General features: G+C 50.7%; 4 protein-coding genes across 4 annotated transcripts; 1 reads left to right on the forward strand and 3 right to left on the reverse strand.

The window, feature by feature from the left end:
* Window positions 1–1,303: 1,303 nt before the first annotated feature.
* Window positions 1,304–2,397, reverse strand: SODALDRAFT_353931 (hypothetical protein; the record flags this gene model as incomplete). Its single annotated transcript, XM_028613670.1, has 6 exons — window positions 1,304–1,367; window positions 1,432–1,494; window positions 1,529–1,795; window positions 1,858–1,960; window positions 2,075–2,272; window positions 2,391–2,397. 6 exons carry the CDS (start codon window positions 2,395–2,397, stop codon window positions 1,304–1,306), a joined length of 702 nt encoding a protein of 233 aa, XP_028469622.1.
* A 1,745-nt stretch (window positions 2,398–4,142) lies between these two features.
* On the forward strand, window positions 4,143–5,368 carry SODALDRAFT_353932 (hypothetical protein; the record flags this gene model as incomplete). The annotated part of the gene is made up of 8 exons (XM_028613671.1): window positions 4,143–4,149; window positions 4,236–4,302; window positions 4,382–4,504; window positions 4,620–4,664; window positions 4,718–4,756; window positions 4,822–4,886; window positions 5,024–5,230; window positions 5,337–5,368. The coding sequence occupies 8 exons, from the start codon at window positions 4,143–4,145 to the stop codon at window positions 5,366–5,368; spliced, it is 585 nt and encodes a 194-aa protein (XP_028469623.1).
* Window positions 5,369–9,110: 3,742 nt separating this feature from the next.
* Window positions 9,111–9,541, reverse strand: SODALDRAFT_727 (hypothetical protein). Its single transcript, XM_028615621.1, has one exon. The coding sequence runs from the start codon at window positions 9,444–9,446 to the stop codon at window positions 9,147–9,149; it is 300 nt and encodes a 99-aa protein (XP_028469624.1). The 5' UTR covers window positions 9,447–9,541; the 3' UTR covers window positions 9,111–9,146.
* A 417-nt stretch (window positions 9,542–9,958) lies between these two features.
* On the reverse strand, window positions 9,959–13,710 carry SODALDRAFT_302715 (ATP-dependent protease La 2). The gene is made up of 4 exons (XM_028608936.1): window positions 12,978–13,710; window positions 10,761–12,850; window positions 10,502–10,671; window positions 9,959–10,389 (listed from the first exon to the last, which is right to left on the reverse strand). Exons 1-4 carry the CDS (start codon window positions 13,444–13,446, stop codon window positions 10,302–10,304), a joined length of 2,817 nt encoding a protein of 938 aa, XP_028469625.1. The 5' UTR covers window positions 13,447–13,710; the 3' UTR covers window positions 9,959–10,301.
* Between the last annotated feature and the right edge of the window lie 588 nt (window positions 13,711–14,298).

Here is a 14,298-nt window from a genome sequence, read left to right on the forward strand (position 1 = left end):
TGAGTGAGTGATGAGAAAAAACTCCCGCGCTCGGGAGGGCTCAACATGCCAAATGACTGCGGGAACCGAAAGGAGGGGGTGGCTCAGGTGGATACGTATGGATGCTGTAGCCCTAGGAGCTTCACTTCTGGGAATGGAGGGGTCCGGGCCTTGTCTCGAGTAGTCGGAACCGGTAGCAGATGGCAGGCTGGCAGTTACCTAAATTGCTACCGAGTTTGCTACCTACCTTATGTACCGTTTATTCCAAGTGGGCAAGTGGAGAGAGGGGCAACACCGCCCGGAGAGAGGAAGACCCGGTGCACTACCTAGGTACCTAATAGTTAGGTGTCTCACTGTAGGTAGGTACCTAGGTACTACATAGGTAGGTACGTATCTACTATACTACGGTACTACTGTACATACCATGGAAGGACGGGAGTGGGGAGCCAGGGAAATGACAAGTGCATCGGGGCGCCCTAGCACCTCGCTGTGGAGCTACGAACTGGGGGGGAGGGGGTCAAAGAAGAGGGCCGCATGGGGGTTGAGAGGGCTGATGATTGTCCAGGGTTAGGTACCTACGCCGATAGACGGGAAAGAGAGTATAGCGGCACAAAGCCGACCATAACAAGATATTATATGCATAACACGGAGTACTTACTTACCAAAAGGTACTGTTGTTCTTGGGGAAAGGGAGCGGGGATATGGTGTACGATCAAATCTTCCCATCGGGTTGGGGGCAGTACAGTTGTATGTATCAAGTACCTTACCATATGAAGCAGATACCTAGGTATCATGGTATCTGTGTACAAATGCGTATGTAATGTATCTGCGAATAATATGTTAATAATAGTAGAGCACGTGGACTTATGCCAACCACCCTAGACCTTGGCTACATATGTATGTACATAAGCATATGAGATATGAAGGTAAGATTAGCTATTGATTGCCTAGGCTAGTTCGCAGTTCCCACTGCGGCACATAGTGCCCTGGGTAGGTATGTAGGTGGTCGAACCGGTATCAGGAAGAGATATATCCATGTAAATACTTGTACTTCGTACTTTCGTGGTGTACGTTGTAGGTGGGATACCATACCAGAAGGCATAGCGTGCGGGATGCAGATGCAAGGGTGGGTGGGTGATAGGCGGTGATCAGCAGCCGGTAGACGAAATAACTAGGCGTTCGGGTTTGCATAATTTAGGGCGATCTTGATTCTTGATGTTCCAAGAAGGAAAAAAGAAGCCAAGCTGCTTACCGGTCGGTAGCAGGGGGGCGCCATGCCGTTAAAGTCGTTGCTTTTCTTTTCTTTTTTTCACCCTTCTTTTTTTCAAGCCTCCTTCCCAGCCCCCTGCTCACAGGCCTGCAGAGTTATGCCAAGTACTTCGTACATACTGTACGTTGAGCAGCCCAGTCAGATGGATCCAACGTGCAAAGAGACATTGAGACATGTCTTACTAATTATCCGCAAGCCAAATTCTCTTGGGAATGACTTGACTGTGCTGATTACTACGCTGGGGCCTGAATGTCAGTGTGCAGTGAGTGCCTTAGGTACGGTACTTCTGATGGATTGCTGGCTTTCTTCTGGCTTGCTGCAGTGTTCAAGGTTGTCTGGAGGTGGGGATGGGGGACATCGGGAGCTGCATCTAACCTCGACAGAGTCAAGGACAAAGGCGTATTGAAAATGTCCGAGCTATGCCGTGGCAGGATGAGGGGATTGCCGGATCGCTCGGGAGTGACTATATCCGTGTTCAGGTCCAGATACTCGAATTGGCCGCCGCGAGTCATCAAACTGCGATTCTCTTCGTCGAAGCCGAGCCTCCTGAAGACAGAGCAAGGAGGTCAGCGGCTAATGGAGGAACAACCCTCGTTTCACTTTATCACGCCGCTTTCATGCAGTGCCCGGTCCCCCAAGACGAGTCCGAACTGCTCCATCTTACGTTGCGCTTTTCCCGCGAGAGAGGCTGGCGACATTCTTCTGGCTTGGCTAGGCAGAGGGTCGTACAATGTAATTACGATTACTTTGGGGAAGGAGGGCTAGGACTGCGTCTGAGGACCGGGCGCTGGCAAGTCCATATGCAATGTAACGCAGCAATGTGACCCCATGAGATTCGATGCTCCGGGCGCCCGCTGCTGGATGCATTGCGCCAGGATGCCGCAGCCCTCTTGGGATATCGCCGTTGCTGGAGCGGGGCAGTGGGATTTCTTGGGAGATGGAACTGAAGTTTTTCCTTCATCAAATGGATGGGATGACCCGAGCCAGTCGCGTCTCTCCAATCCCTGCCCGTGCCCTTGGCCACTTGCCTGTGTACCAGTGCCTTACTTCGCCCAAATACGAAGTACGCAGTAGGTACCACTGTATTTTGGCTCACGGTCTTTTTAGCAGGGAGCACTACCCAGGTAAAGGATGTCAGTACCTACCATCGATTTAAGAGAAAGTACTAGTACGAGAACTGTATAGCCACAACTCGCGTAGAATTACGAAATAAGGTAACCCCGAAGTTATAAAGAATCGCAGGATTAAGAGGAAGCTGTACCTATTACTAGCAGATACCGATAATATAGTCAAACAGCTCTATAGTAATCTTTTTATTATATAATCTATATTAATAAAAGGGTTAGGATATTCCGACTATATTAACCGGATAATCCGACTATAGTGTACGTGTTAGCACCTGCCATAACTAACAAGTAAGCCGGCAGCGCCAAATTAATCCTACACCCATAACGCCTATAACGCCTAATTAATCCTACGGTCGCAATCTTTAATTAATCCCTTTTATGGCCGAAGCCGTGGCCGTGGTCGCGGGCGCCCGCGAGGAACACGGGGAATAGGACGTGGAAGAGGTCGTCGGGGAATACCACAGGCAGAGAATCGTATACTAAACGCTTCCGATAGGACATGTGGTTAGTCTAGTACGGATAGAGCGATTAAGCGGCTACAACGAGAGCTACAGCAGCAGTAGACTAGTCAATTAATTAATGCGAAAATGCCGTTTTTGCTATTTACGATATTTACAGCTTTATAGCTATTGTTATTATTATTGTTACTCTTTAAACCGACGAATAACCTCTGTCTGCAATTAGGCGTTACAGGCGTTATAGACATAGGATCAATTTAGCGCGGACGGCTTAGTTATCAGTTATGGCAGGTGTTAACACCTGTACTATAGTCGAATTATCCGGTTGACATAGTCGGAATATTATCACCCTAATAAAAAGGGCCCCCTTAGCCTAGGAGTAGACGGAACTACCTACTATACACCCCCTGTTTAATTGTGTTAAAGGGTATATTCAAAACCTTTCTATTTAGGAAAGTTTGGTTAAGGAACGATATAGTGGTTTGACAAGATACTGAGTGTCCCTGGTTTAGTATATCTAAACCCCTGTATTTTACATATAAAATCTCCACTTTTGATATATCTAGTTATATTCTACTCTGCTCGTTATCGCGATACTATTGGTTTATTCGGAATCCACAAGTACTTTATACACAATTAAACAGGGGTTAGAGTGTATTACTGCCCGGAAGAAGTAGAAGTAATAGAAGGCTCCGAAGAAAGTAATAATCCGGGGGAGAAATATATCGACTCCGAGACGCTTACTAACGTTATTAAGATTAATAGAGTCAGGCCACGTAATTAGGGCCCGACGGGACTTAATCTGTCCGGGCTAAATCTTCTTCTATATAAATAAGTGCCGGTTCTATTCTAAGGTATTATTCCTTGATACTACCCGTATCATAATCTATATTATATACCGCCGCTATTAATGCCTTAGCCTGTAAAGCCTTGGCTCGAGCCACCCTCCTTAAATTAATAGATGCCGGGTAGTTAGTTTTAGGTAAGATTATAATAACTGCTATAGTCCCGGCTATAAAGTAGTTAGGAGTTGTAGTAATAGCTGCCGACTAATTAGTAGCGGTAGTAGAGTAGATATTATAGTCACGGCTAGGGGGTTAGTAGTGATAGCTTTAATAACGGGCTAAGGTAATTATATAGCGTAGCTTATACTGCTTCTTTGGATTACATCTATATATATTAAGATACTAGGAAACCCACCTATTCCGGGTAGTAGAGATATAGTGGATTATCTAATCTAGAAAGAGTTTAAGAAGACCCTAAAGACCGAATAGGGTGGCGGAAGACCGGTACTCGGTAATAGGTGTTATGTATAGTTATATAGGACAAAGTACACAGTGCAATACCTACTACTCAGTCTCTGAAGTTAGTCCTATCGCTGTCTTCATGGGACACTCAAAGTTGACGTCTTGGCCCCCAAGACCCACGTTGAAAGTTCTGCGTTGCCGATGAGGCGTCTCTTTCGAAGGTGCATGGCGTGTACGAAAGTACGATTAATACTTCGTACATAATACATAGATCCAGACCGTTATTGCCGCTCGCGTTAGTGCCTCCGACTCGCTCGTCTTCTGGACCTTCTGGGGATGGCTCCGGTACAGGAAAGAGATCCTGGTGGTGACGGAGAGTGCCGGCGGCTACTGTCCAGCTTTCCCCATTTTGTCGCACGGCACGTTCTGCAGCTCCGAAGCATAATGGAGTGGAGTACTCAATGGAGTGACGCAGAGGCATCTGGCTGGCCAGCATATAGAAGGTAGCCAATTACCCCCGGTCCTTGCACGCACACAGTACCCACATTGGCAGGCTAGCCCGGACCCCGGGATTGGGGCAGCAGTGCCAGAAACGGGCCGCGCTAACCAAAGTCAGATGAACCGCGGGATCTGTAGGGTGGGACCTGGCAAGGACTCGGCTTCGAAGGTTGCCCAGTACGTACTTTCGTAAAGTGCTTGGCCCGTTTAAGAAATCCGCCCTGCCCATCTTTCAAGTAAAGGAAGAGTCACGTTGGAGATCTCGCTACCGGCGCCACCGTCACGAGGATGCGCATGGGATTGAAAAGTGGACAATTCGGATAGTGCGTGCGTTGTAGTTGTACGAAGTACACATCACGGGTTGGTCCCTCTGTGCCTCTGTGCATCAATACTGCTCGCACTAACAATTCAGCCGAAGCATCTCATTAATCTCATTAAACCCAGACTGGCCACCACCACCTACTGACGCCTGGTATTGGGATATTTATCGCATCGAACTCGGAGCTTCCGGGCGTATGTATATCGTGCCAATTAATATTGACTCGGCTTCCCTTCTCGTCTGGCAGTGGAAGGGTAAAAATGAAGAAGAAAGGGCCCAGTATACTTGGGGGGACGATCGATGGAATCTCTCATCCGGCGCCCCGATTGCCAGTGCAGAATAGCGACCATGCGTCTGGCTCCTCATCTGTATGTTGTACGTTGTATACATAGGTATCCGTAGTTTGGGAAGATACTTAGGCGGCTGTGACATTTGTAGGCCTGCGGGCGCTGTTGATATTACTCAAATAACTCCGATAGGGTTTGCCGAGGATGCCCATGCCATATGCTGCTCTCCTACCCGTCCGTCGACGAGTTGTCCCAGTACATGTAGGATAGGATGCATTGGCGTCGAACTGGGGTGGCTCTTCGCATGCGGAGTTTAAGCGTTAGCTGTCATAGGTAGGAATAGACAGAAACGGGAATTTTTGCGGTCTAATTGCGGAGCTTCTACGGAGTACAACGTAGATTCTCGAAGTCTTCCCCTGAGACCGAGTGCGGGGCCGACGGCTAGGGTCGATCATACTCGGAGAAGGAATGGGCCGAACAAGGGACAACCAGACGACGCCGGTGACTTGGTAATTAAAGGACAGCACTTGTGCGCTTTGGGCTCTTCTCTTTAGTCTCCGACGCGTGGGGAAAATGGAATGTACGTTGTACATACAGACGGGAAATCGAACACTGCCACGACGCCACGTCTGTGTGGGAACTAGGTAATAATTACTCGATGACTAGCTGATGGAGTTGGATTGGATATTGCAGACATTGTACGTACGAAGTATCATGGTGCGGGCGTCCATCGACTGATAACGAATGGAACGCCCGCAACTGGGACAACAAAAGTTCCCCACTCTCCTGCTCTACTTGGGAGTCGAAGAAAAAGTCAAAAAAAGACGACAAGTTTCTTTTTCTCCTTCTCCTTTTTTCCCCTCTTTGTTATTAGAATAGAAAAAGAAAAAAAAGAGCTTAGGCCACCTTGAGGGCTATGGTGTGGTGTCGAAGAACGACTCGGTGAGCTCTCCGAGTGGTTCAATCATTTACCCACTAACTAAATACATACCTATCCATCGAGTGTCTCCCTCTTGCAGCGTCCCTAGCGAGTATGTAAGACCAAGTATCGTCCTATGCGTTCTGAGGTGTGAAGCCATCATCGGAGGTCTTGAGACGATTGTTATGCGTTAAATGCACGACAAAAGGACCCGGCGTGACTTTCACTGTTACATACCCGACACGTGTGCCCGGCCGGGCATATGCAAGCAGGCAACCTGTAGGTAATTACTGGTGTTCAGACGGAGTGCGGAGTACAGGGTATCCGTGCCAAGGAAGGGTGACTTTTTTACTCCGTAGCGGATGTTGACACCCGCCACAGCCCCTCTCTAACTACCTTACCTACGGAGAAGTTACCACAACCCGACCGTTGCGGGCCTTCCAGGTCATTCTGGTTCGTTCCACCTTCTATGCTTATACTACTGAGTATATAGGCCCGAACCAACCGTTCCTTGCCCAACGAGAGGTGTCACAACCCTACCATGCGGAAGTATGCAAATTGTTGTTATTATCCGTATTGAAGTGCCATAAATTGGAAGTGAGTCGACGTCGAACACGAAATACTTTGTAAAGCATCATTTCGTGCGGTGACGGACAATCAAGTGCACGACGTAAGTACTCGCGAGTCCCGTGACCCCACCTCACCTGAATTTGCGACACGATCATTCGGCCGAGTCGTTACTACATTCGTGGAACCCATCAGACCTCAATCTGTCCGCGACAACAGCTTGGGACGCTAACTCCCTGTAATTTTGACCGTACGAGTACGAGGCTTCGGCACTTCAACAAGCAAGGCCCAAGAGCGACGACAGTCCATAGCGCTAGTAGGACTAGGGATACAACGAACGGACAGGAAGGAGGTATCCAATGACACCTATATTGAGTGCCTATTATTTACCTACCTTGCCTACTCGGTAGGTCCCGTGTCGTACGGAGAAAGTCGTACGGAGACGGCCATCTGTCATCCTTGTGGCGTGTGGAGATATGTAGATTCGCAGCAATACAGGCATATATGAACTGCGGCGGAACTGGTTCTGATGAAACAGCTGGCCTTTGCGATCACGTGGAGCTTGGAAACTAGTACTTCGTACAGAGCCCAGTAAGAAATTCACGTAAGAAGGCATAATAATGTGGAATATGACGGAGATGATTGGTAATTGAAGTGGGAATAAAAAAGTAAAAAGCCCCCCGCCGTCAAGCACAAGGGGAACGCAACTCCCGCCCAGATGATCGGTTGATTGCGTGCCAGAGTCACGCGTGGTTCCGACAGGGTCAGGGCTCCACCTCCCACAATGGCGCAGTATTTTGGCGATGTTGTACGTGTAATACTTCGTACGTTCCCGTCCTCCGTACAACGTAGGAAGTACGTCAGCCTTTTCTTTATTTACTTTCTCACTTGGTAAAGTCTTAGTACTAGATAGGCAGTGGCACCCATACCCACTGCGAAGTATTATTCGATCCAAGCAACTCCATGATTCCAAGCCTCATTCGAATGTCACGGGCCTCGATGTGTCCTTAGCCAGATCCACGAGCTTTGTCTTATATTATGCGAAATTGAATATTGATCCCGGAGAATTTCAATGTGGCCGACTTCGGACACGGAAGGACTAAAAGATGACCCAACCTCGTCCCGTTCCTTTCGGATTCGCTTGTTTTACCGAGTCCCATTTTGCTCAAAGTATGTAGCTAACGGTCCACCATGGAATTAATCTGGTTGCACGGTTCAAGTCCCAACGAATTGGGTGCAGACGGTCACGGACCACCAATATGAGGCCACGAAGGCGGAGCCTAGGTACTGTGTGTAGGTACCATGTATATCGTCCCTTCAGGGCACTCTCCAAGGCCAAAATAACGTAGCAAGTACATGTCAGTGACGTCTCATATCTGGTTTGGTGTATGCGGGAAAGCGAGGCGGTTATCACTACACATGATAGGTAGGCGCAGGCGTGATTGCTTGCCTGCAATTCCGGAGAACGGCAATGCGATGAATCGAGTTCCCGAAGAAGGTAGGTAGAGAAAATCAAGGAAAAGAGGGGGGAACCTGCGCACGGCCCTGCCAAAAACCTTCAGATGACGAAAAAGAAAATAGATGAGACGAAAGAGGTTTGCAGATTGCGCTGATCGCGACGCTGCACCTTTTCTTTCTTTGCAGCCGACCCTCCCCCAATCCCTGTCAGTCCCTGTGAGCATCCCACATGAAATCCCACTTTCATGGCCGGGGTGCGTGGAGATTTTCAGGGGCAAGGGTCAGACGTCTACCTTGGGTACATTAGAACAACTTATGTATGTACCCACCACGCGGTGACATGAGTGACATGAGCTCATTACCTTAACCTTACGGAGGCGACGCCGAACAATTCGCGCTAATTACTACCAGGTACTTAGAAGGCAAGGCTTGCGACGTCCATCCGCCGCGAACGAAGTACGGATACTACCCTCCCCGTACACCTGCCAGGGCAAACCTCAAATTTGTCCTCGCTTTTTTTATTTTTATTTTATTTTTTACCTTCTCTCTGTCGATATACGTAGTAAGGATAAATAGGGAGAAAAGGAAGAAGAAAAGAAAGACCTCCTTTTACGAGCAGGTCAATCCAGATGGATCCATCCTGAAGATTTCCCATTTCGGATGACAGCAGCCTTTGTTAGTCACACTCGAGAAATACTTCGTACTAAGAGTCATTCCAGGCAACCAGCAACGAGTAACAGAGCAACAAGCACTAAGAAGCGCAAGGCAACCCACGCGCGTGAATGACCAACTTCCCATGCAGATATATACATACATACATATATATTTAGACAGAGGTTGCAGTGAATGTATAGAATCTGCAATAGGAAAGCTTATTATTAAAAATCTTTTCAAGAAAAAAGCCCTTTTCAGGAGATATATCCAAAGGCTCCGCGTTGCTTATTATGCAATGCAAAGTATATACATTAGCACCGTCACCTTGGATGTGTTAGTGATATTGACCTCCCCGACAAATCTTCAGGGGTACCCGGTCTCGGGCCCACGAAGTACACGTGTACCGGTAGATACCTCCGTACATATGTGCTGAGGGACGGAGCAATTCCGGTGGGCACATAGCGGGATACAGACAGCCACCGCCACCCAGATCGCCCTTGGCCCCCCTATTACCTTCTTTCCTTTTCGTCTCTTCTTTTTTTTCCCCTCTTTTTCTTTTCTTTTTCTTTTCCCGCCCATCTCCCTCACTATCTGTAACAGAAATGATGTCATTGCCCACTGCTTCCTTCGAACTGATGGTGGGCTTCGACGCACAGCTTGCATCACTAGATATATTGGAGGAGCACTCTAGTGACACTTTTCAGACTTGACGTGTTTTCACTGCCCTGGTTGCCCAGGGATCTCGCCCCGGCGGACCGCACGAGGCAAGGCATCCTGTCCTTTGACAGAATGACACTGATGCAACTAGCACCCGAGGACGGATATTCCCCAGGACTCGCGGCGGTCTTCTGGCATGGCCTCGCGCGTAAACGGCCCGGGGAATACCACAGTCAGGATCTCACACCTTTGCTCTCTCCGCCCAAACGCCTTGATTATGCGGCCATATAACACGTCCTTTATAGCCCCTCCAGCGATCGTCGTCTGGGGGTTTGACCGATCGTTTCGATGTCAGTGGTCCGAAGGGGGGCGGAGTCGGATAACCAGGACCTTTGCAGATAACCAGTCACCATGAGTAAACCCACAAGAAAACAGAGTGAGTGATGGGTCAAGTCAGGGAATCACTACGGAGTGCGTCTCGGGATTATTATTATGACGGAACAACAGAGACTTAGAGACTTGGTTGGATTGTGAAGCCAGGGATTGGTCGAGTTTGACAGACTGCCGCTGAAAACATATGTGCCGATGATATAAGACAATTACGTACACAGGGATGGAGTGCAGGAAGAAGAGACTAATCCTTGACCACAACATCTCGACGCCATTCAAATGGAAGCGCCTTGTTCTAGTTGACAGAGGCAAAAAGAAGAAAATGACACTGCCTGACGAGATGCTTGGCAACTAAACGCCGCCCCTACAACTTCTTCCGTATCTGCCTGTTATTGACTTTTTCAAATTGCCAATACTGGGAACCACGGGCTTTGAAAAAGAGACAAGGGCAAAAGCGCCTGTGACGTTCTCTCATAGGCGACTTTCGATCGCCACATAATGTTCCAGGCCTGGCCACTGTGAATCGGGCCAGACGAGCCGGACGGCCTCCCAGATGTGACTAGATGGCGAGGGAGACAACGAATGTCAGTAACAACGGCTAAAGGGGCGCCCGAGTGGGGGCAGAAGGGGTTGAGATGTGAGAATAAGCGTCGGGGACAATATATGCATACCTGACGTGGAGGATCTCAAGCCCGTCCTTAACCTCCTGGGGAAGGTCCCTGACGTCCTTGCGATTTTGCGCCGGCAGCAGCACAGTTTTGACTCCTGCCCGCATGGCGCCGATGAGCTTCTCCTTAATGCCACCAACAGCAGTGACCCGACCACGGAGAGAAATTTCGCCCTAGATAATGTCACGTTAGACAAAAGAAACCGGATATGCAACGCGGGGGATGTTCACGGGAGAGAAATGGGAGAGAAATCAAAACTTACGGTCATGGCCATAGTAGGGGGCACAGGCTTGCCAGAAAAGAGAGAAATCAAAGCGATAGCCTGGGCGATACCGCTGCTAGGACCATCCTTGGGAATCGAACCAGACGGGCAATGTACGTGGATGCTCCGGTCCTTCATGATGTTGACGGAAGGTTCCGAAGTCAAGCCGAGCTCGAAGGCGTGGGCTTTGACCCAAGTGAGAGCCACCTCAACGCTCTCCTTGAGCACGTCGCCCAGCTTCCCGGTAAGCTGCAGACGGCCGTCGCCGGGCATGTCGGCCACTTCAATGAAGAGGATGCTCCCGTTCCCACCAGAGCTGTAGGCGACCAAGCCGGTGACTATACCCGGACGGCTGGTCTTCTCGGCGATTTCTTCCTCGAACTTCTCGATGCCCAGGATCGCTTCAACGTCGTCCACCGTCAACTGCGGCCTGTACGACTCGAGTTGTCCGCCATCTTTGGCCTCGGCGAACTCGACCGCCTTGGCACGGCAGACGGAACCTATCTCGCGTTCCAGGTTCCGGACCCCCGACTCCCGCGTGTAAGACTCGATGATCTTGGACACGACTTCCGGGCTGAAGGTGATCTGGTCCTCGGAGAGGCCGTTGACCCGGACCTGCTTGGGCACGAGGTGCTGCATGGCAATGTGTCGTTTCTCAAGTGTGGTGTAACCTGGTAGGTAGATGGTCTCCATGCGATCTAGAAGCGGCGCCGGGATGGTATCGAGACTATTGGCCGTCGCAATGAAGAGGACTTTGCTCAGGTCGATGGGCATGCTGACGTAGTGGTCGGTGAACGTGCTGTTCTGCTCCGGGTCCAACACCTCGAGCATGGCCGCCGACGGATCACCGTGCATGTTGGACATGCCCAGCTTGTCAATCTCGTCCAGGAGGAAGACCGGATTCGCCACCCCGACCTTCCGCAGGCCCTGCACAATCAGCCCGGGCATAGCAGCTACGTAGGTTCGGCGATGGCCGCGAATCTCGGCTTCGTCTCGCACACCGCCCAGGGAAATCCTGTGAAACTTCCTGCCGAGCGCGGTTGCTATTGACTTGGCCAGACTTGTCTTTCCGACGCCTGGTGGACCCACAAGGAGCATGATGGGTGACTTGTCGGTCATGCGACGAGACTTGAGGGCCTCTAACTTGACAAGGGAATTGGACTTGTCGCCCGCCGATGTCCGCTGATCAGGGGAGACAGGGGAGTCTTCGGCGGCTTCGTTTTCGTGGGCGTCTGGGGTAGCGGCAGCTTCCTCCTCAACCTTCTTGATCTGCTCGTCGACTTCGTCGTTGACGGATTGCTTGAGCCTCAGAACCGCAAGGTACTCCACGAGTCTCTTCTTGACCTTGTCCAAGCCGTAATGGTCTTGGTCTAGCTGCTTCCGGGCCCTGACCAGTGTATCGGGTCCCAGGCGGTCCTCGGTCACCGCGGACCAGGGGATTTCCGCGAGAACGTCGAGCCAGGTCCTCGTGACCTGGTATTCCTGATTCCCTGGCATCACCTTCTTGAGCCGCCGAAGCTCCCTGTCCGCCAGCTTGGCAGCTTCTGGAGGGAGCCTGGCAGCGTCGATCTTCTTGCGCAGCTCGTCTAGCTCGTTCGGCTCCTGGTCGTCGTCCTGTTCGGCGCCCATACCGTTGGAGGCGCCGGGTGGGAAAAAGCCGTTGGCGGGCAAGGGGACGCCATTGGGACGAGACCGTTGCCTGAATTGTGGCAGCTTATCCAGCACTTGGATAGGTACGGTCGTGATGGACGTGATTTTGAAGTTGTTCCTGATTCCCCCGACTTGCCGATCTAGCAGCTCAATGACCTTCGCGAGGCGGACTTTGACGTCAAGAGCAGCGAGGACCTCGAGTTTCTGTTCATAGGATGCCTCAACGAGGTTGGCCATGAAGTCGGCGAGAGAACTCGCATCCTGAACTTCCTTTTTCATGATGAACGTCTCGAGTCGTCGGATGAGGAGGGGAGAGATTCCGGGATTCTCGGCGGAGCGGGGCACGGGAAGGAGGGACGAAACGCGCAGGGCGAGTACCAGTTCGCGGGACCGGAGCTTGAGAAGCGAGAACAGTTCTTGGACCTGCTGATCCATCGCGACTATGTGTCCGCAGAGGAGAAAAACACCCCCTTTGGTATCAGTACTGGTAAACGACAAGGGGAGGGGATCAAATCAAGAAAACGGATCTGACAGGGCCAGAAGGCCGTAAACATATCATGTACGCACCTTGTTCAGGGAAGTGCTTCACTTTCGCCTCGAAATACGGACGCTCCTGGGTGATCTTCTCGACACGGACCCTCGAAACGCCCTCGACGCGTAGGGCAAACTCGGCAGTACCGCGGCCTTCGATGCCGGTGATACGAGCGGCGACGCCATAGTTGTAGAGGTCGGCCTTGGTCGCGGTAGCCGGGTCTACGTGCTTAATCTGGGACTCGTCTATGGGCTCGCCGTTGTTGATGAGCAGCTGGCCGTTGGTGCCAACGAAGGGCGAGGCGACGGGGACGCAGGCTATGGGGACATTGTCGACGCGCTCGTTGGGGCCAGCCGATGCGGCGCGAGTGTAGACGTTGGCGAGAAGAGCTGGGATGTCGGGGCGGGAGGCAGAGACGGGGATGCGCTGGGTAATGCCGGGAAGAAGGACAGTACCGCGTGCGAGGGGTATTACGGGAAGAGAGACTGCTTTTTGCGGCGCCATCGATGGATGGATGGTTGGTCCACGGAGCAGGGAGTTCAGTCGGTCGGTCGATTGGTTGCTCAGTGGTCTTGTCGCGGATGAAGAGGTCACGGCTCGGGAGAGGCGTGACGGAGGTGCTGTCGCTGTGGTTGGTCAATAATGTAATTATTTTGAATAAAGAAAGAAGGCGCAAGTACTAAAGTTGAATATGAATAGCTTTCGTTTTGAAGTGTGGTTAAAGTGGGTTCAGGGGAGAGTCGAGATGAAGTTCAGTTTCGATGTCGGAAGTTGCGTTGAGGAATAGGTCGGGATAGAGACCAGACTGGAGGACTGGAGCAGGGGATAAATTAGTGGATAGTAGCCGCAGCCGGGGGTGTGGTTTTAGTGGGGGGCGGCTGGAAATGAGCCTTGTGATGGTCGAGGATTGGTTTGCATTGGCATCTGATACCTGGCTGTGGGGATCTAGGTCCGATAAGGCGTATCGATAAACTTATCAGTGCCGAGGCAAACCTGGACAAGGTCTCTTCCCGTCTGTCAACCACACCCATGCCGGCTAAGAGCAAGTACCGTAGAAACTGCTCGAACCTTAAGGTACCTTACGCTTCCTTAGAAGTACTCCGTAATGCTTCGTGCTTTTTCTCTTGGTCTATTTTCTTGGACACAACGGGTCAGACGTTACCTTCATATAGCATGACCGAGGTGGCAAAACGCAATGTACCTTGATTCCATATTTTTTACATTACCTACCTTATCCAGAGTAAGGTACCTAGTACAAAGTTTGAAGCACAGCGCAATGTCCTGAGGTACGCCGTTGCTGATGTACATCCTAAGGTACCTAGGTATCTTAACTCCGTACCTGTAGGTACTTTCTTA

This window comes from Sodiomyces alkalinus, assembly GCF_003711515.1.
Source record: "Sodiomyces alkalinus F11 unplaced genomic scaffold SODALscaffold_1, whole genome shotgun sequence".
Classification (NCBI taxonomy): Eukaryota; Fungi; Ascomycota; class Sordariomycetes; order Glomerellales; family Plectosphaerellaceae; genus Sodiomyces; species Sodiomyces alkalinus.

Coding starts and splice junctions, on each gene's coding strand:
- SODALDRAFT_302715 (XM_028608936.1), bottom strand. CDS start 13,446: ATGGCGCCGCAAAAAGCAGTCTCTCTTCCCGTAATACCCCTCGCACGC. Junction 12,851..12,977: donor GAAGCACTTCCCTGAACAAG/GTGCGTACATGA, acceptor GCGGACACATAG/TCGCGATGGATCAGCAGGTC. Junction 10,390..10,501: donor CTTGAGATCCTCCACGTCAG/GTATGCATATAT, acceptor CTCGCCATCTAG/TCACATCTGGGAGGCCGTCC.
- SODALDRAFT_727 (XM_028615621.1), bottom strand. CDS start 9,446: ATGCAAGCTGTGCGTCGAAGCCCACCATCAGTTCGAAGGAAGCAGTGG.